The 20,244-nt window shown below is 59.9% G+C and overlaps 4 protein-coding genes across 4 annotated transcripts; all 4 read right to left on the bottom strand.

Annotated features, from left to right (window-relative positions):
• Positions 1-1,161: 1,161 nt before the first annotated feature.
• Positions 1,162-3,390, bottom strand: LMXM_19_0620 (conserved hypothetical protein; the record flags this gene model as incomplete). Its single annotated transcript, XM_003874191.1, has 1 exon — positions 1,162-3,390. The coding sequence occupies one exon, from the start codon at positions 3,388-3,390 to the stop codon at positions 1,162-1,164; it is 2,229 nt and encodes a 742-aa protein (XP_003874240.1).
• A 1,336-nt stretch (positions 3,391-4,726) lies between these two features.
• LMXM_19_0610 (conserved hypothetical protein) lies at positions 4,727-5,008 on the bottom strand (the record flags this gene model as incomplete). Its single annotated transcript, XM_003874190.1, has 1 exon — positions 4,727-5,008. The coding sequence occupies one exon, from the start codon at positions 5,006-5,008 to the stop codon at positions 4,727-4,729; it is 282 nt and encodes a 93-aa protein (XP_003874239.1).
• Positions 5,009-6,735: 1,727 nt separating this feature from the next.
• LMXM_19_0600 (hypothetical protein, unknown function) lies at positions 6,736-8,964 on the bottom strand (the record flags this gene model as incomplete). The annotated part of the gene is made up of 1 exon (XM_003874189.1): positions 6,736-8,964. The coding sequence occupies one exon, from the start codon at positions 8,962-8,964 to the stop codon at positions 6,736-6,738; it is 2,229 nt and encodes a 742-aa protein (XP_003874238.1).
• A 5,731-nt stretch (positions 8,965-14,695) lies between these two features.
• Positions 14,696-19,255, bottom strand: LMXM_19_0590 (putative protein kinase; the record flags this gene model as incomplete). Its single annotated transcript, XM_003874188.1, has 1 exon — positions 14,696-19,255. The coding sequence occupies one exon, from the start codon at positions 19,253-19,255 to the stop codon at positions 14,696-14,698; it is 4,560 nt and encodes a 1,519-aa protein (XP_003874237.1).
• Between the last annotated feature and the right edge of the window lie 989 nt (positions 19,256-20,244).

Below are 20,244 nucleotides of genomic sequence, written 5' to 3'. Positions count from 1 at the left end.
TTGGGAGGGTAATCGTGTGTATCACAGCACGTGTGGACTTGAGGTCGCGTGTGTAAGATAGCAGATCAAGGCACAGGGCAGAAAGAGAGGAGAGGGGGTGGGGTGGGCGCTGTGACTGCGGGAGCGAGGACGGAAGAACAGGGAAGCACAACGAAAAAGCGTTGGCTATTGGAGACGCAAAGGGAAGGCCGAAGTAGTGAAGTGGGGGGTGGGGTGGGGGGACAGCATGGGTAAGCGACAGAGAAAAAAAGGGGGAAAAAGAAAGGAGTCTGTGCGGGGATGTGTCGGTGTGAAGAGACGGAGGAGGTGGGTCTGAGTTGAGCACACCCACACCCACACACAACGTCACCGACGCCCCGACCAACATTCATGTGCACGTTGCTTCTCACCTGCGCAGCGCAAGGCGAAGGCCAGGGCAGTGGGGTGAAGGAGACTAGGTACTCCGGGTCCAAGTCGAGCAGAGGGTAAGGGTGGGCAGATGGGCCCTCACGACAGTTCGCGTGCAGCCGAGTGCGAGAAAGTGGTAGTGCACATGGCCCCTAAACAATGCCACTCAACCAATACCATCCGTGTTTAGCACCCCATGAGTTCGAGCAATGAGGATGCCCTCTTGGTGTCCTGCGTCGTCTTCTGTTTTCGTAATTCGCCGCTTGCGCGGTGTATGGCATCTGCGAACGAGGGCAGTGTAGGCCACCACCATCCCGGATGAGTGGGATGGGCGCAAACATCCTCATAAGCATCGCTGCACGCTCCGGGAGACATGGAGTGAAGTGCTGGCAGTTGTCTTTGGCACCGCGTCCGATTCGAAACGTGCGTTGGCGACACAAGCATCACGGGGGCAACGGGAGGGCCGCAATTGCCTGCACGAACCACACGCCCGCCGACCACCACCCTTCCCCTCCCCCTCCCTCCACGTGGGCCCACGCCTCCCTCGTCAAGGCAAACAGTCGCCACCGCGTACCAAATGAAGAAGTGAAAGCGAAAGCCAACAACAAAACGAAGATGGCAGCGAGGGAGGGGGAGGGGGGGGGCGGAGAGCTCGCCCATCGTCACATACCACAACAGTAGTCAGTGCAAGCATACACACACACACACACACGAACAGAGCAGACGCGAGTGCTCTTCGCGGAAGGGGGAGTGGAGGCTGAGGCGACAGTGGCCTTACATGTCCATCAAGGAGAAATATTGCTCCAGTTTGCTGCGCACCCCAACGGTCCACTCCACCCCTAACCCATTGAGCACCGTCGTCAGCTCGGCCACCACGTCCTTCGGCTCCGTCGGGGCGACGATGTTCGTCACCTCTATTTCGTACGTCTCGCACTGGCGGTCGCTCCATGAGCGGCACTGGGTGAACGGGATGCGCGGCGCCTGCGCGTCGGCTGGCAGTTTGTAGAGCGTCCTGTCCAAATGGATGATCAACGGCGGAACGGGTGGCAGCTTGTTTGCCACTCCGTAGCCCCGCTGCTGTTGCTGGGAAAGATAGTAAGAGGTGGAGGTGTAGATGGGCTGGCTCTGCTGTGCGATAGCCGACGCTGCCCCAGCAGGCCAGCTTCGCTGCAGCGTCGACTGCTGCACCTGAGCAGCCCACCACAGCACTGTCAGGCGCTCCGTCGTGAAGGTGGCGGTGCGGCACAGCTCTCGCACCCCGAACTCCTTCCACACCGTCTTCACCACCGCAAAGTGCTCCGCGTACTCGTGCAGAAACTGCGTGGGGTTGTCAATGAGAGCGCGAGCCACCACCTCCGACACATCGACCTTGCTCGACAGCGAATTCTGCTGACCACCGCTGAACACCTGGTGGGCCTTGAGAGCGAGAAGGTACTTGTTCGAGTGCAGCCGCTTGCGCAGTCGCAGAAAGCTCTTTCCGCGCCGCAGCGTCTGCTCTGGACTGTCGAAGAAGAAGTCCTCGTTCGTTTCCTCCAGGTAGCCGTTCGGGTTCGTGTGCCACCACGTGTCGTCGCCCCTGGCATCCTCGCCTTCCACGGGGTTCACCTCGGTGTTTGAGAGGTGTCGCCGGTCCTGCGAGCTCTGCGCAGTAGCGGAGGATGTCGGCAGAAGCAGCTGCTGCAGGTTGCGTCGCACCTCCTCGTACCCGTTCACGTTTGTTAGTCGAAGCTTCACGTCGTTCGCGTCCTGCTCCGCTTCGCGGGTTGCCGCAAGATACTGCGCGTACCTCGCAAACTTGCTTTCACTACCCATGTGGAACGACACCGCAAGTTGGCGGAGGAAGTTACTCACTTCCGTCGCCACGTCATCGACGGCGACACCGCACTTTGGCACCTCAAGCTCGTAAATGGTAAGCCCTGGAAGAAGGTAACTCGCGTCGACCCGCACTCGCAGTCCCTCTCTGAACTCCCGCTCACTCTCCGTGAGCTCGAGCAGCGTAACGAGGCCCTGCTGCAGGGCAATCAGTGGGGCGTACGCAAACACCTTTCGCAGGGTCATGAACCCAGCAACTGCCTCCAGCTGCGGCACCACCGCAACGGCGCCAGCACCTCCCCCATCTTCCAGCTTTCCGCCCTCCTTGCTCAGAGACCGCTGGGACGTCGCGAGTTGCTGCTGCGTGTACGCCGTGTGCGTCCCCATTGCCGCAAAGCGAACCTGCGTGAAGTGCGCGTCAGAGCTGTCAGGATCCGCGGCGGACGCACCAGCGTCACTGGACGGCGCGTAGACGCGGGCAATGGCACTCAGCTGGGACAGGATGCGCACAATCGCGGACTCGCCTGCGCCGTCGTCCCTGTACGGACGCTGCTGTGCGTATGCCGACAAGACGGCAAAGACATTGCTCGCGCTGCCGTCCGTCGCCGCCGAGGCAGGGACAACGCCGGTGGTGAAGAGGGATTCGGGGACAAGACGCACGAGGGCCTCCACCACCGCCGTCGGCACCTGCGCGTCCTCGACCACAAAGCTCATTTGGTGACCGTGTTCCACCATATTTTTCTGCTTAAGTATAAGCTTGCCGACAGCGCCAGGGATGAAGATGGGGAGCGGGAGTCCGTGATCAGATCCGCCGCCGCCTCCGGCGTTCGGTAGCGCTCCCGCCGCATGCATACAGCTGGAGGCGCTACTACCAGTCGCAGCACCGATACCCGGCGGTGCCTCGCCGCGGCATGCACGCAGCAACGCCTCGTACTCCGCCTCTGGGTCGTAGTTATCGTTGCCGCCTGCACTCGCGCTCGGCGCCGATGCCGCGGAGCGGGTGTAGACGGACGCCGGATCGCACGGCACGCGCAGTCGGAGCACACTACTCCGCTCCTGCAGCGCGGGATACGGAAAGTCAAAAAATAAGTCGTAATAGCACTCATCCTTGAGGTGGTGGTTGGCGAGGGTATTGAGGGTGCGCTGGTAGCCTTCCGCATCTTCCAGCGAGAGCTTCACCTCAATCTGCATAGTCGCTGCTCTTCCTCTCGCTAACGGTATTGCTCAGTTGATAGGACGGAAGAGGTACCCGCTTATCAGGCACGGGGAGGAGACCGCAGCACGACAAAAGCCGCCTTGTTCTGATGTGACGTAGAAAAATAGGCGTGTATCGACTCGCAGCGTGTGAGCTGCGGAGGGAAGTGGGTGGGTGGGACGCGGGGCGAGGGGGGGGGTATAGAGTCTATGCGGTAAGGGAGATCCCTGCGAAGGAGAAACGGGGTCGACACACACACGGAGCGCACGCTGGCTGTGCCAGATGGGTGGTCGTGGCGGTTCGGGTGGGTGGGGGAAGGTTGTTGTCTTGATACGCCCTTCCCCTTTTCCTTTCCGTTTTGAATCGGCACCCTGCTCTGTGCACCACGTAGAGCAAAGCAACGGCAAGATACAACGGACAAGAGTGCGATGAGGGCTGCTGGTATGTCCACATGCACGGGCGCATGCTTTCGTGTGCGATGGTCGGTGAAAAAGCGAGATGGGGAGGAGAGGGAGGGGGTGCGACAAGAAGGCAGGCAGGTAGAGCGTTGGCGTTTGTGCTCCATGTATACATCCACGCAGACCCGTGCAGAGCGCCCGAGGTGCAGGTTATGTTTCGATAGGTATTTCAATATCAGCCGCCTGCGCATCCCGGCACGAGCTCGTGTCGCACACGTGCCACTTTCTCTTTTCCTGCTCGAGAATTCGATCACGCAAGAGTGCAACCCTCTCGCTTCGTCACTGGCGAGGGCCTTTGCTATGGATTTTGCCTCAACTCTGTCAAACAACCGCCACGAAAACCCAAGAGAGGGGACCACCCAGTGTCAAGCCACACTTACGGCCGCAGTGAGGCGATAAGCAACATCAACAAGCAGTCCAATATGGGTAAGCGCTCGCAGAGGGCACGCAGACCCGTCTTGAGCACCCCTCGCACCGCACATGAACACACACACACATACAGGCACGCACGCGCAGCGCAAAGTAAATGGGGAAGGGGACGGGTGATGGACTGGAGCTGACATTCTTTCGGTCTTCCATCCCCTTCCCTCGCACGCGGTTCGATCTTTTCCCTCTCTCCTCGTTGCCGAGGCTCATCCGGCCCCTCAGCGCATATATATATATATATTCAAGCACGCACACGTAACCGCATCGCCCATGTCCATCTTCTCTCCGCCCCTATACCGCCGCTGCGCCTCCAGGAAGAAGGAAAGATGTAGAAGGAGAATGGGGGTATACGCAGGCACTCGGAGCGAGTGATAGGACAAGGTAGCTGAGCCACACGCACCATATGGCCACGCACGCGACTTGTCCACACAGCATTCCGCGCAGGCGGCTACTCCTTCTCGTGGTTTATGTCCCCGGGAACCTCCACCATGAGCAGCGTGTCATCATCATAGTCGATCTTCATCATCGAGGCGACACCCATGAAGCAAGCCACCACCACTACGGTGAAGGAAACAACGCCGATAAGGTATTCCTGGTCCTTGAAGGAAAGACCCACCGTCGGGTCCGGTGCAACGTATGTCTTGGAGGCAGCGCTCGCCACCTGCGCCACGGTAATGCAGAGCGCGACAGCGACGAGCGTCCACATCTGCAGGAGTGCCATCGTGTTCATTCCTTCGCTTTCTAGCTATTCTTGCTTTGTGGGTCTCACAACTAGCAGCTGTTGCTTTTGGGCGACGAACTCTTGATAGACAAGTTCGCGCTCCATCCAGCGACACCTCGAGAAACCACCCCTGTTTGCTTCCGCAACCAAGATACGGAAGCAGACTGGAAGGGGTCGAGAGAGAGGGAGGGAGGGGGGGGGGAAGTATATTCGCTTCTTGTGTCTGGGCGACGTTCCCGCAGCGAGTCTCTGTGCGCGTGCGGACGTTTTGCACGCGAGTTGTGTGGCCGAGCAGCGCGAAATACTAAAAAAAAATGTAGGGGGAGAGAGAGAGACGCCACCAGCAGACAAGACGGGAGCGAAACAAAGGCAGAAAAAAAGGGGCAGGTCAGGAGGAGATGTGATTAGTCATGCCAATCGCGCAGCCGACATGGAAGGGGGAGGGAGGTGGCGGCGCAACAGGGCTGGATAGCAGGATGGGGCGCGAGTGAGGGACAACGTAGCGGATCCGTACCCCTTTCTTTTGGGTACACAGACGCCTACATAGATCGATAGATTCATACGCATTGAAACCTTGCGCAACACCACTGCGACGGTAGAATGGGGAAAGCCATGAAGCGCACCAACCTGCTGCGTCCCGTTTCCTTGCAACCCCCTCTGCGCGCCACTGCATGTTGTCGTGTTAGCCGCCGACACAAGAGACATGGCCGCGTACGAAAACACACACACACACGGCTGTGGGGATGGCGAGTCCTCCCGTTGTTGCGTTTTTTTTTCTTGTCGACCCTTCCCGACAGGGACACCGGCGGCCCCGGTGAGGCATACAGGAGCGCCCACGCAAACAACGCTGGCAAACGTCCAGGGTCGACACAGCGCGGGAAGAACGACAAGCTGGGAAACCACCTTTCCTTTTTGTTGTTCTCCATCGTGTGTATCACGATCCCACCCACGAACACATGCCAGCAGCAGAAGCGCACATGCAGCCACGGCAGCGCGGAGCAGGAAGCGAAACGTATATACGTGTACAGATAGAGATTCAAAGCAGTGAGGCATAACGTAAGGAGGAGGGGGGGCTGGAAAAGGATGCGCATGCTCGAGTAGCGTGATCCTGTCTGCCAGTCGCGTCCGCGCCGACGCCTCATTCTCTCGCTGGCTCTCTCAGGTGTCTCATGGCCATCAACATGGCGACACAAATACAGAATCAAAAGAGGGATGGAGAAAGACACAGCATACATGGCGGAGCCATGGGACAACGAGGAGGAGGAGGGGGGGGGGCCAAACGACACCGTGAGCCATCTCAACGTGTGGGTGACCAAAGCAGACGCGCAAGGAGCGGCAAAGATGTGGAAGGGAGAAGGGGGCAGAGCGTCAGCAGCAACTTTAGCAGATGGTGCCGTGCGGTGCGTTGTGGTGGGTGGCCCCCGTTCAGCTCTCTCTCCGGAGCAGAAGCGTGGGCCAATCGGCGTACCTGCCCCCCTCCCCCTTCCCTTTTCGTTTGCCGTGGCAGATGCTTAGAGCTCAGCGACACCCCCCCTCCCTCCACCCGCCCCCTGCACCCAACATCGTCCAGACACACATGGAGGGACAGACGCACCCAGCGTTTCGCCTACGCGTACTGTGGAACCCCCTGCGCCACCGACACGGTTCACCCAGTGCTCTCACTAATGCTGGGTCAGTCGGGCGCCTTCTCCGATGGGCCCCTCAAGAGGGCCAAGTGGGCTGCGGCAGTGCTTCGCTTACGTGAGAGCGGGAGCCATGCGGGGGTTCTGTGGTGCGAGGTAAGGCGACGGCGGCTGTGGCAGTGGTGGCGGTTGCGAGGATGCACTGTGCACCGGCGTGTTCTGTCCTCCAGTGCCATCTCCGCCGGTGTTTGCCAGGTCCGACACACCGGACACCGTGTGGGCATGGAAACGTGGGATGTCCACGTGAAAGTGGAGACCGCGATACTCGCTACTGAACTGCTGCTGCTGATGGCGCTGCCCCTGCCAGCCGGCAGGCGGGTAGCTGCCCTGGCTGGACGTGGGTGCAAAGCCGTAGTCAAGACTGGTCATGTATGCGCTTATTGCTGCGTGGGTGTTGCAGTAGACATCGCATATCTCGTCGCGCAACAGGACACCCTGCTGATACCGCGGTCCTGTGCTGCTACGATGTCGCTCACTAGGGTCCGGGTAGCTGGGCTCTTCGTCCATCATGGGTAAGCAGGGCGCCGCAGCTCGCATCATCATCCACCTCCCGTACCGCAGGCCGAGTTGCTTTCCGATGGACTGCAGCAGCGATCCAGAGAAGCCCGCCGCCCCCTGTGGCGGGGCCAGCGGCACCGGAATTCCTGAGGGAGGGACAGCAGGGGGAGCTGCTGAGGCGATGGGGGCGTTGCTGGCCGATATGCGAGAAATGGCTGCGTCGAGCGCCTGCTGCGCAGACGTCACGGGAATATCATGTTCGCCGCCGTTGCTCGCTAAAGCCGTATGTGACTCACCGTCACCGTTGTTGTGCGCAGCGGCAACATCCGCCGCCAGCTCCTGAATGAGGCGCAACGCATCGTGCACGTCCTCTCGGTAGTCAGCCAAGAGCGCTTCCCGCTCCTCAGCGGCTGAGACGATCTTGCGGCGGTAGAAGTCGAGCGCCTCTTGCAGCGCTGTCTGTTTGCGCTTCATGCGTTCGCTCTCCTCGAGCAGCTTCGCGCGCGAGCGGCTTACTTTGCGGAACTCATCGTAGAGATACCGATACCGCGCTTCCGCCTGCGCGACGGTTGGCTTCGTCGGTCCTGTGCCAGGCGAGCTGATCCGATCCTCATCGGACTCAACATCGATACTGTCCACCCCGCCCTTATGGGCATCCGAGGTTGCATGGAGCGAGCGTGTAGATCGCTCGGCCGAGCGCGGCTGCTGCTGAGCGAGCAGGGGGGAGTTCACGAGCGGTGAGAGAGGTGCCGAGGCGGCGACCACTGACGTGCTCCCGCCCATCGTGATCTTCAGGCTTGTCACCCCGGGAGCACCGGCACGCACAGGCGCCGCAGCCGGGCAGCTCGAGCCGGTCATGGCCACGCCGACGGCCGTACAGATTCCAACTGAGGCTTCTGGCATCGAGGCAGCCATGCACGACGACCTGCGTGTCGCGTTGACTGTCTTGACGAGACTGCCACTCAAGGAGGCGTTCGTGCGAGTAAGCGACGTGAGGCTGCTGCTGTTTGCCACAGACGCACCGGCACCAATACTGCTGCCGAGGTTCACTTCGCCATAGGCCGCCGGTCGTCGGTAATCTGCGCTGCCAGAGGCCGCGAAACTCATCGGGGGAACGGGCATGCTGCTGCTGGTCGCAGCGGCGCCGGTGATTGGTGTCCCTACAGCGCTGCTGTTTGTGCGGCTGTGTGGCGAGAAGGACGCCTGCGCCGTCGCGCTGGAGGTAGCCATGCCGGCAGGAGAGCCACGTTGTACAGTGCCACTCATCGTCGGACTACTACTGGCGCCCGCTATCCAGTCTCCCTGATAGCCGTTCATGTGAACCGACGACGGTCGCGGCAGCAGCTGCTTTTGTGGATCGTATGAGGACGACGTCGTGGAGTGATGCGTGCTCCCACCCAAGCTGCCACTGTGGTGATGCATGTTGCCAGTGTAGAAGTGTGGCGGCGGCGGCGGCGGCGGTGTGGGCGACAAGGCACTTGCATCCTGCATTGCCTCACAATAAATGCCGGGGTGCATGTGTGGCACAGGGGGTGGGGGCGACTGCTGCTGCTGCTGGGATGCATGCGTGCTGCATCGGTTTGCGTTCCCCGTGGAGGCGTGGTGACTGGCGACGCTGCCTGATAAAGAGTGCATAGGCTCACTATGACCGACCGTTGTGGTGGACGATGAGGCAGCATCACAGGTTAACGGTGTTGCCATAGGCAGAGCGGCAGCTAGCACCGCGTCGCTGTCTCCGTGTCCGGCGCCTTGCGTGCCGCCCTTAGCCCGAGCCCGAGGGTACATGACTGCGTGTGGGACGGGTGGATAGTGGTGGTGGCGGTGGAGGGGGAGGGAGGCTCACGACAGCGGGAACCGCAGCGTCAACAGAGAAGAACGGGCACCCACACACAGGCGTGATCAGCGACGGATATGTGCGCACTCACGCAACCACTTACTCCACCGCACCACAAGATAACGCACGAAGGCGCGCAGAAGGGCAAAAAAGGGAACGGACGGCCCCCAACCCCCTCCGCCCACGCAGAGAGCAAGAGTGGAGAGGGCGAAGCGAAAGCGAGGGCGAGAAAGACGGACAACAGCAGCAACACAGCAGAACGGGGGCTCTAGCAGAGACGCAGAGGCGTGTTGATCGGTCGATGCAGACGCGCAGACGGAGAAATTTGAGGAGGTACACTTCTCAACCGCAAACAGAACGAAAGAGGGGGACGGGGACGAGAGCGCACACGCAATGCACCCAAAGCAGGCACGCACGATTGGGGCGGGCGGGGGGGGGGAAGAAGACAAAGAAGGAAAGGTTCTGGATAGGTAGGCAGTGTCAGCAGCAGCAGTAGTAGTAGTGCTGGTGGGAGTGACCGCAGTAGCAGTACCCAAAGCTCAAGCTACCCATACAGCGAGGCACACAAACCAGACACGGAGAAACGAGAGGTGTGCGCAACCGCTGGCGAGCTCTCTCACACACATACACCCACGCACACACCGACACAGAAAACACTCTCCAAAAAAAAGCCTGAAGGGATTCTGTTTCGAGGGAAAGGGAGGGAGGGAGGGGTGGTGGCGTGTGAGGTCGATGAAGGGTACATGCAACAAGGTTCACAACAACGAAACAAAAATGGGAAGTATTGGGGGAAGAGGGTGGGGGGGGGCAGACGTAAGGGGATGATCGGCTTACAGGTCCACGTCGCCGAGCCCCTACTTTTTTTTCTCGTCTGTATTTGTGAAGCGGCGGCGGCGTCTCGATCGTTCGTTTGGACGTTTTTTTTTTGCGCTTTCGATCGGCTCGACCTTCGTCGTCGTCTTCGTACCTTCGCAGGTCGAAAGTCTGAGAATGTCTCTCAACTACGTGGAGCTGGTGGTGGTGGTGATGTGTGTGGCGGGGGGAGGGAGGGGGAGGAGAGCGGTGTGACGCTTAAGGAGACAGGCACTGTCCGCTAGGACTGCTTTGTTTATGTGTTGCCACCAAGGTGAAAAAATCCCCTACAGAGATGCAGATGCGTTCGCGCGCGTGGGTCTGTGCCGAACTCGCGGTAAAGGATAGGGCCACACGGAGAAGAGATAGAAAAACAAACAAACAACCGCCGCTGAAAACAAAAAAAAAACGTTATTTTGAATACGAGCTAAAGCTGCGCTGGTGCAGAAGAGTCAAGGGAAGAAAGAGTTGTCCCTGCGTACGAGCGCCCCGTTCGATTTCTTGGTTGCGTCCGTTGCCTTCCATACTTTGTGTGTATGTGTGTGTGTGTGTGTGTGCTCTCTTCTCTTCTGTGCGTTCCTCTTTTCCTGTACAGGCGCGGCGTGGGATTCGGTCTTCTCTTCGTCCGCTTGCGTGCCGTCTGCCTCAGCACCTCAGGACACACCCTCAACACGCAGCAGCGCAATCGCCTTTTGTGTTGTCTTGTGCTCGTCCTCCAGAAAAAAAAAGGCGAATAAAAAAAGGAGTTGGGGGAGGGGGGAGGGAGATGGACAAGACCGCACCGGTAAAAGCACCGAAACGGCAGGACGCCACACCCCCTGAAAAAAAAGAGAGAACAACGATAACCGAACACACCGCTTACCTTGATGACACCTCCTCTCTGCAGGACGTCGTATGCCTGCTCGTGCGTTCGCCGCTCGTGTGGGCCGTGTCTGCCAGGTCTCCGGAACCTCCTCCCCCCGGGCTTTTCCAGTCGCTCACTTGACCCTCTCCTCTGCCGACTGCCGCGGAGGAGAGACGGAGGGGCGAGACTGGTGAAGAAAAATGGGAAAGCGCAAAGAAAAACAGCACGCAAATAACGAGCGTCTGTCTGCGTAGCGTGTGTCTGGTGTGCGCGTGAGCCTGCAAGGGAAGAGAGAGGACAGGAGGGAGGGGGTTGGGGCAGGGGGACGGAGCCAGAGCGTCGCAAGCACACGAGGGTCGAACAGCTGCGGTGGACCGCTCCGTCGTTGCTCTATGTCGAGTAGATCGGGCAATAGAAAGAAGAAGGAAGCGTATGAGGGAAGGGCCAAGAAAGCGGAGAAGCCGAAAACAACAGCAGCAGCAGCAAGAGGGACCGACACGGCGGGATGAGAGGGAGAGGTGGGGGGGGGGGCGGCGGCGGCGGTAGAAGCAGCAGCTGCTCCAAGTCGACTCACAAACGACGCGCCGACAACACAGAGAGGCAGAGAAGTGAAAGGAATACGGAAAGCTCACGAGACAACGCGAGCGCGTGCACATGCAACAACAAACAATAGTAAAAAAGAAAGAGAGAGGAAAAAAACGAGAAGGACACTAAGTTTGAGGAAACAACAGGAACGAATTTCTATAAGTTCGTATGTATGTGTGTGGGTGTGTGTGAATGGCGAGAGCAGCGGCGGCGGCAAACATGTACGGCGATCGCCACACCAGAGAAGAGGCACCGCGAGGGTTTAAATAAAACACACACACAGAGACAGACACGCACACGCCTGTGGTGGAGAGCGAGAAAAAAAAGCCGAAAGACACTTGGCAATGCTGGAGCCGGCGTTTTCTTTGTGTGTGGGAGGGGGGGACGAGAGAGAGGGAAGAAGAGGAGGAGGGCCCTCAACGAAAGAGAATGCACACACACACACGTGAACAGGGCGAGAAAGAGAGAAAAAGAGAGAGGCGACGAGCTACGGCAAAAAAAGGGAAACCATCCATACAACAGAAAAAAAATGGACAAGACGTGGATGCACACGTGCGCACGGAGAAGAGATCAACAAAAACAAAAGAGGAGGATGATATCAAGAGAGATAGATAGGGAGAGGGAGCAGGGGAGCGAAAAGTGAGAGACGGTTGCGCACCAGAGAATGCGGCACGCGCACAAGAGACAGAGATGAAGTACGGCGGCCCGTTCCTTGCTCTTGCTTTTTTTGTTTTTTCTTCGCTTGCTGGGCAAGGAGGTGGTAGATGTGCGCCGTGTGGCGTTCTGACTCTTCGTATGTTTGTTTCTTGTTGTTCCCGTGTCTTGCTCGTATCACGGTATCGCGAATTCGATTTCGCACGTTCGTCCCACTTCGTTACCGTCGCTGTGGCCGATGTGAAGGTGTGGGAGGGCGTGGTGTGCGACAACGAAGGAAAGATCACGAGGTGGGGGGAGGAACGTGTAATTATGAAACCCCCACAGAACGAAGACAAAGAGCGTATACTATATATATATAATAATGCAAGCGGAACGGGCTCTGTGTTGTCGAATGCATCCTGTGCGCGTGCATGTGGTGTGTGCGTGTGTTTCACAGCAGCAGGGTGAAGGGGAGAGGGAGGGAGGGAGGAGGGAAGAGGTAAAGAAAACAAAGGGGGTGGGCCAACGAGGAGGTGGAAGACGCGATGGTGGCAGAGAAGGGAGGAGCCGATCGGCTGCAGTGCGTGGCCAGCACCTTGTATACGTGCTCGCCAAGTGGTTGCTCTCCTCTCTTCTCCCTCGCACCTGATAAACACGAAAGAAGAAAGAGCGAGAGAGGGAAAGTGGGGAGATGGCTGGGGGTAGGCACATTGTGCGAGACAGCCCAGACCGGAGAGCGCCGCCATCAAGCCCAGGAGGAGCAGTCGTTGCGTTTCGCTTGACGCCTTTGAAGCATTCCTCTTCGCGGGCCCGATGCACCTTTTGGGATGTGGAGGGGTTGGCGGTACAACTGCTTTACAAGAACCCCTCCCCCTCCCCTCTTGCACAAGCACGCACACGTGCCGCCCCCTCTCTCGCTTCCGCTTCCTTCACCACCACCAACAGTCACGATCTCGGCGCAAGAATGGAAACAGAACACGCAACCCAGAGAGGTATAACATATTCATGTATACACGCGTGTGTTAACAGAGAAGCGGCAACCAGATCGCACAGCACGGGAAGAAGGGGGAGACGAGGAGGACACACGGACAACCAGAGGTGAGGAAGAGTATGGAGTAGCTCTATAGGGGTCGGAGATGGAGTGGGTCGGTGAGGACGCACACCGACACACACAGATAGACACACATACGCGTCTAAAGAAGGAAACAACAACAACAACGGAAGACCACAACGCGACGCGAGGAGAGTCTGTGTGACACAGAAACGTAACGTGACGTAGGGGCAGTGCAGCAGGCAGACGCGGAGAGGGAGAGTGTCAAACACGGTCACGGGCGCACGCCACCGGAGGACACACCACCACTACACAACAACAAAACGTCAGCCAGTACATATGGGGTCACAAATACCGAAAGACAGACGCACGTAAAAGAGGAGAGCGAAGAAAAAAAAGGAAGCAAGAGAGAGACGTGCCGCAGCGCGGCCACAACCTGCGTTCATGAACGTACCCGTTTCCAGTACTGCCTCAACACAGGCATGCGCCTGGGGCGTGGGTGTTACCAAGTCACACAGCACGGATGCGGGAGAGGAAAAAAAAGAAAGGAGGCAGCGGGGATGGTGAACGGCGAAGATGCTTTTGCCACAGTCGCTGCCTGGAAACGGGCATACACGAACGCAGACAAGAAGCGCAACGCAGTGTCACAAGGCGCATCGTAGCTTGGTTGGGGGAGAGGAGGGGAGGTGGGCGGGGGTGATCGGGCTGCGCGAGCCCCTCGAGAAAGCAGCGAGGAGGGAATGGAAAACCGCCGGCGCCGCTTGCCGCTGCTAGGATTTTGCGGGGGGATGTCTCGGGTGTAAGCTGTTCAGCGTGGCACCCCACGGTTATCGAAATCGTCCTTCCTCAGCGGCGATGCTGGGCGTGTCCTCCAGCGTTGTGAGGTCCTCTCCCAACGGCGGCGCACCTCCATTGCTCCGCTGTGCGGGGCGTCGTTGTCGCACTTGTGTTCATGGCTTGGGGGAGGGGGAGAGATGCTCCCGGTCTTGTGCCGTGGACTCGTGAGCACGCGAGGACGCTGAGGAATGATAGTGATCGCGCTGAAGCAGGGACTATGAAATCATTGTCCTCCGTCGTACAGGTGCAGGGGGATTGCAAGAGCGCGTGGCCCACACCGCTCGCGTCACCCTGCACGCTGCTGAGGAAACTATATATATATATATATATATATATATGCCTCATTTCGGCGTTGCGCGTCCGTGTCGTCGGCGATGGTGTGCGCATGCACATCAGGAGCCGCTGATACCTCCGGCGAGGAAGCGGTAGTCGTGTGGTTCGTGAGGCGCAGCGGCTGGGGTCACAACGCCGGCAAATGTGGAGAAAGCGCGGTCACGTCAGCGCCGCGCGAGGAGGAAATCACGACGGGAAAGGCGACTGTTCTCTGCAGCGCAAGCAACTGCGACGGTTTTAGTTGGCGATAGGAGGCTGTCAAGGGTACGCCACTCCAAGTGGTCGCTGAGGATTACCGTGCCCTGCCCAATGGGTGCCGCTGACGCAACGTGGCCCACAGTCCGTGTCTTCTACGAGCGGCGCCGTCACCTCCTCAGTATTGTAGAAGGTGACCTGTCACCTGCTCACGGCCGCCGCGGACCGAGGAAGCTCAGGCTGCCGGTAGCCTGGTCCTCCGCTGCCTTTCATGCAACGCTATGCCTCTTCATTCGTGCTCACTGCATCCATTCAAGAGCCGGCCGCTAATTCCAGGTCGGCGCCGTTCTCACTCGCTGACTGCGAACATCGTAGGGGACCCGCGAGGGTGTTGGCCTCCAACGCCGCCGCGAATCCACGGATGGCGGACCAGCTCGAACACCGTGCGACGTTCGGTGGGATTCAGGCAGAGACACGCCCGCACGAAGTCGACGGCTTCGCCGCTGATCTCGCGAGAGGTGCCTGGCATTGTAGGCAGAGGCATGTGCTCCGCTACCGTGTACGCGCGGCACGGCTGTTCCACCTCAAAGAGCCGCTCGTAGATGCTCTCGCACGACTCCATGTCCTCGTCGTCGTCGCTGGACAGCGAAGACGTGGCCGATGTAGGTGCACTGCAGGGTACAGTCGTTCTGCTGCTGTCGTCGTCAGACGCGTTGTCAGCCTCGCTGTCGTTACTGCTCGTATCTGTAGCGGCGCTCGATTGGACAGTTCGCAGGAGGTCGCTAGACGAGCCCCGCATCCACTGTCCCACATCTACCGTGCTCTCTCTCATGCCTTCTACGACGTCGGACTCATCAGCCCTCATCCAGTCGTCATCATCGCTTAGCGACTCGGCGAGGTCGTTTGGGGCGCGAGATTCGGATGTGGCCCCTTTCTTCGCCAAGAGCTGAGTCGCGGGACGCGGCAACGCAGCAGCGGCGGTGCTGCGTTCAAAGACGTGCTGGGCCGAGTTGCGGTCGCTCCGAGTGGGGACATTGCGGTGAGATTGAGGTGCGGCAGTCGACTTCGCCGCCGTGGGCGTGCACTTCGCCTGCGCCGATGTGCCTTCGTCCGATCTCGTCCCCGTGTTGCTCAAGTGCCGCCACTTGCAGAGGAGTGCAGTCGCCGGTGCCAGTGCCACTACATCGTCCTTCTCAGTAGCAATCGCTCGCTGCCCATCGCTTAGCGCGGCGTTTCCCGTTCCGTAACTGCCACCGCGACCGTCCTTGCCGCTCGCCGACGTGCTAGCATGCGAGGACGCAGGGATAGCGTCGCTGCCGAACGCTTCACAGCGCGGCATACACGCCTCCTGCACTTGTGGCGGCCACACATAGGCATCGCCGTAAGCTGCTTTGTACAGGCGCAGAAAAGGGTCGGGCTCGGCGAGTATGGCCGCGCGCTGGGATACCGCACCCGATGCACGCCAAGGCAGCTGGCCGAGGAGCATCGTGTATACGGTCACACCTAACGCAAACACGTCCGCCTTTAGCAGGTCTACCGGTGCATGGCCAGCGGCTTTCGACAGATAACCAAGCGGCTGCGCTGCAGGGGTGGAGGGCGAAGGCGCGCCCGTCGGTGGTGTCGCGGTGGTGACACCACCGGCACAAGGACCAGCAGCAGCTGTCGCGATCGTCGCAGTACACTCGGGTGCTGCAGCCCCGCATGACGACAGAGAAAGGGTGCGAAAGGAGGCTCCACGGGTGGCGCCACCACCACCACCACCACGCTGCGGCAGAGATATCCATGGCGGATATAGGGGGTTGCCACTCGGCGCGGCGCCACCAGGGCTCGTCGTCTCTCGCCCCGGGGTGCGTGGCGCTGCCAGGCGCGTGCTCGGTTGTGAGGCGGCACCTGCAAACGAGGGCATGAGGCGCTGGGTCCACCTGGAGCCCTCCTCCCTGAGCGAAGCTGACCCGTCGGTGCTCGCCAGTTGAGTTGCACTTGTGGCCGTTGTGGTGGACGTCGCAGTCGTGCGCGCTTTCCTGGCGGCGCTGGCCAGCGCGTCGTCGGCGAACATGTGCGCTACCCTCCTGTTACGCGTTGGACCCAGAGATGAGGCGGCCGGCGTCAAAAATCGCCCCACGTCCAGCTCGCTCGACAGGAGCAACTCCGGTGCCAAGAAAGCCACGCTGCCTTCGCGACTCAGCTGCATGGGCGCTTCGCCGACTAGAACCGAGACACCAAAGTCGCACAGCTTCACTGTGCCGTCCGCTGTGCGCAGCACGTTAGACGGCTTGATATCGCGGTGCGCAACTCCCAGGTAGTGGGTGTACATGAGCGCCTGCAGTAGCCCCTTCACTATCTCACGCGCGGCGGCCTCAGGGTACGCCGTGGCGGCACCGTCGTCGTCGCCGCGCGGTAGCACGTCACCGTTGTCCCGCATCGACAGCACCTCCCTGGACCCCGCCAGCTCCAGCACAAGGTAGACGTAGCGCATGCTGGGGTCACGGATAACCTCGTGGAGCGCGATGATGTTCTTGTGCTGCACGTGCTTCATCATCGCGATCTCTTGATTGATCTTGCACAGGCTGGCCTCGGAGCCGAGCTGGCGACGTTTCAGTCGAACACGATCGAGAACCTTCACCGCGTAGAAGTGGCCATCCGCCAAGTTGTAGCACAACCGCACTGTGGAGTAGGACCCTTTTCCCAGCTCGTAGTCGTACATGACGTACTTTTCATTCACAATTTCGTACGCCCTCGCGCCGTCTTTCGATACCGCCCGGGCACGCTCCAGCGTGTCTGTCTCCATCACCCCTGTCTCCAAATCGACGCGGGAGTTGCTGCTGGCCGCGTTGCCGCCGTCGCGGTGAAGACAAGGTCGTCGTTGGCGCCGACGGCGCGCCGAGAGCGGCGGCGGCGGGTGTGGTAAAGCGCTGATGTCTGTCGGGGTGGAAGGGATCTCATCCGTGTCGATGGTGCTGATGGGCATCTCTTGCTGACTGCTGCCACCGAGGAGTTGAAGGCTACTGAGTGGGGCCGCGTGGCGTCCACCCAAGACGCACCCGGCGCTTCCGCTACCGGCGACTAGACAGAGGGGCGGCCCGACCCCGGAGGTGAGAGGCGTGCCTGTGGTACGTGTCTCACAGCTATCGCGACTGCACCCGTCGACACACCAGTCCTCAATCCCGTTTGTGGCGACCCCGCCTCCGCTCCAGGAGTCCTCCACACCCTGCGAGACGATCGGCACCTGCTGTGAGGACTGCCTCAGCATCGTGTCGTTACCCTCTTGCACAGCAAGAGAAGAGGACCGTGCACCGTTTGTCGTCGTCGTCGCCGCCGAAGTGGCGCTGCCGGCGCGAGCGGGGTGCTGCACCCCCTCGCCGCTCTCCCGTGCCAGCAGCATTGTCGAGAAGCTCTGCGGCGTCATCGGCACCTCCAGAACGGACGCGGGTGAGACGTCGCCCTCGTCCATGGAAAGATAGAGACCGCTTTGGAATATGCCCAGGGACGGCGCAGGCGCACCGCCACCCCCACCGCCACCGCCGCGCTGGGAGGTGAGCGAAGCGAACATGCGCCAGCCAAACGAGCACCCCGCCCCGTGGATTTCAGCACCGCCGGCGGCGCTGCTGTCGCCTTCCATGCGTGCGCGGTTTGCTGCTGAGGCGCCGCTTGCATCGGGTGCGACACCGCCGACTTCACAACTGACAGGGGTGCTGATGCTTCTCCCGCTTGGCAGACGACTACACCGGTTTCCCGTCACGGGGTTAGCGTCCCCTCTGTGAAGGACCTCAACCGTGGCGGAGGTGGCCGCCGTGCCTGACGCTTCGCTGCCGCAGTCCTCCACGCCGACACCATCACGGTCGAACGAGCTCGTGTGGAATGGCGGCAGCGAGCTCGACTCACTCGGCACACCGCACGTGCCTGTACCGCAACTGTGGCGATCCTTCAGAACAGACGCATTGGTGGACGGAGTGGAAGAGTTGAATGACGGCACTCCGCCGACGCCTGCGAGACTGGTGTTGAGCCCGATGCTAGGGTGAGGTAGAGCGCGAAATGTGCCAGAAGTTGCATGCACGACAACGCACGACGCAGCGACGGCGGCGGTGCAGTGAGACTCGACGGTGCTGCATCCTTCGTTGACGCTCCTGCGAAAGTCGGTGTCAGATGCAATGGGCGTCACGTCTGTGGAGTTCGTCATCGACAACGCGGGGCGGACCGGGGGTGGCGCATGAGACAGGGCGTCACTGCACCCATGCCTTTCGAGATGCTGCACACTACAGGCCACCAACGGCGATGCTCGCAGGCGGGTGTCGGAAGGCAGTCGACTAATAAAGGTTGAATAGGAGCGTCGCCGCATCTTTGGTGCCTCTCTACGATTGCTTGGTGTTGATGGCGCGCTGGCGATCGCCTGATGAGAGGTGAAGTTGCTGCTGACCACTGGCGGTATCATGCCCAGGTGCAGCCGCGCAGAGGAAACGGTAGCGGACAACGACAGCGGCGGCGCATCGTCCACTCGTGCTCGGGACTCTGTACGAGGTGCGCTAATGTATGCGGAAGTCACAGCGCCACCGTCCTTGGAAGGATGTGACCGGTTGCCAATGCTCTGCATCGCTTCACCAGTCAACGTGCAGCGCGGTTTCTCGGGCGCGGGAGCGAGAATTGCCGCCTTCATGAGTGGCTTCAGAGGTGGGGTAGTGCTACACCGGCGATGCTGAGTCTTTCGCCCTGGCTCCTCCACGGAAGCGGGCGTTGGGGATGCCGTGTCACCCCCGGCAGACTGTCCGCCTGGTGAGGTGCTCCGATTGTGCGAAGCACTAGCTGAAGGGGGAGCATCGACACACTCGGCTGTGCAGTCGTGCGTGGCGATCGTGGAGTACGGAGCCGGGTCAGGTGGCCCTGGACCCCAAGGCGGCGCACGAGAGGGCAGCATCACCACATGAAACACACAGGGGAGGAGAGTGAGTACGGAAAAAAAAGGGGACAGACCTCTCCACACCCTCGCACGTGTTCGCCCTCACCGACTCCGAATACAAGCCACACACACAAAAAAGCAAGACGACGACAAGAGGTGATCGCGGTGGCACACGCACAAGACACGCACACACACACACACACACACACAAACAAGGCAAGTACAGAAGAGGAGCAGACCTGTCAACAGCCAGAGAGAAAGGGAGAGGGAGAGGGAGAGGGAGCAGGATGGCAAAACACGGGGGAGCGGACAAGAGTGCCTGGAAAAAAAAGACGAGGAGACAAAACCACCACAACGACAGCAGAAGTCCGTGCCAGCACTGCCAAGGACCACCACGAGAAAACAAGGCAGAACGCAGCCAAGCGAAGGCACACCAACGTGGTTACCGAAAAAGGTTGAGAAGGCGTAGAGAAACGACCAAGAAGAGAGGCGGAGGTACTTGTGGCGATGCTCTGAGAGGTAAAAGAAGGGAGAGAGAGGGGGAGGGGAGGCGGTTAGAGCGGTGGAGCAGCCGCAGACGCGGAGCTGTTGCGCACCAACCGCGGCTCACACGCGCCGGTACACACACACACAGAGTGGGGGAGAGAAAAATGAGAACAATACAAGATGGGATGTCACCTAGCAGTACCCAAAGGCAAACGAGGTAAAAAACCCGAACAGAAAGAAAGGTACCGAGACTGGGCGAGGAGGGCAGAGGGCAGACGGCAAGAGGACGGACGCGAGAGAGAAGCCACTCTTCTCTTTTGCAAGTGAATGGTGAGCTACCCAAGAACACACACAAACACACACACGCACACAAAGAGGTGACCCCCGTGCCCCACAGCGAGCGAGAGACGGAGCTGGATCGTCACTAAAGGGCGTGGTAGGGTGGTAGCAGTGTACTCACCAGAGGCGGAGTTCGAGAGCAGAAAAGCACGCAGCAACCACAAAGAAAAAAAACAAAGAGG

Source organism: Leishmania mexicana, chromosome 19, assembly GCF_000234665.1.
Source record: "Leishmania mexicana MHOM/GT/2001/U1103 complete genome, chromosome 19".
Classification (NCBI taxonomy): Eukaryota; Euglenozoa; class Kinetoplastea; order Trypanosomatida; family Trypanosomatidae; genus Leishmania; species Leishmania mexicana.
Note: the sequence above shows the minus strand (reverse complement) of the source record. Positions and strands in the feature narration are given on the sequence as shown.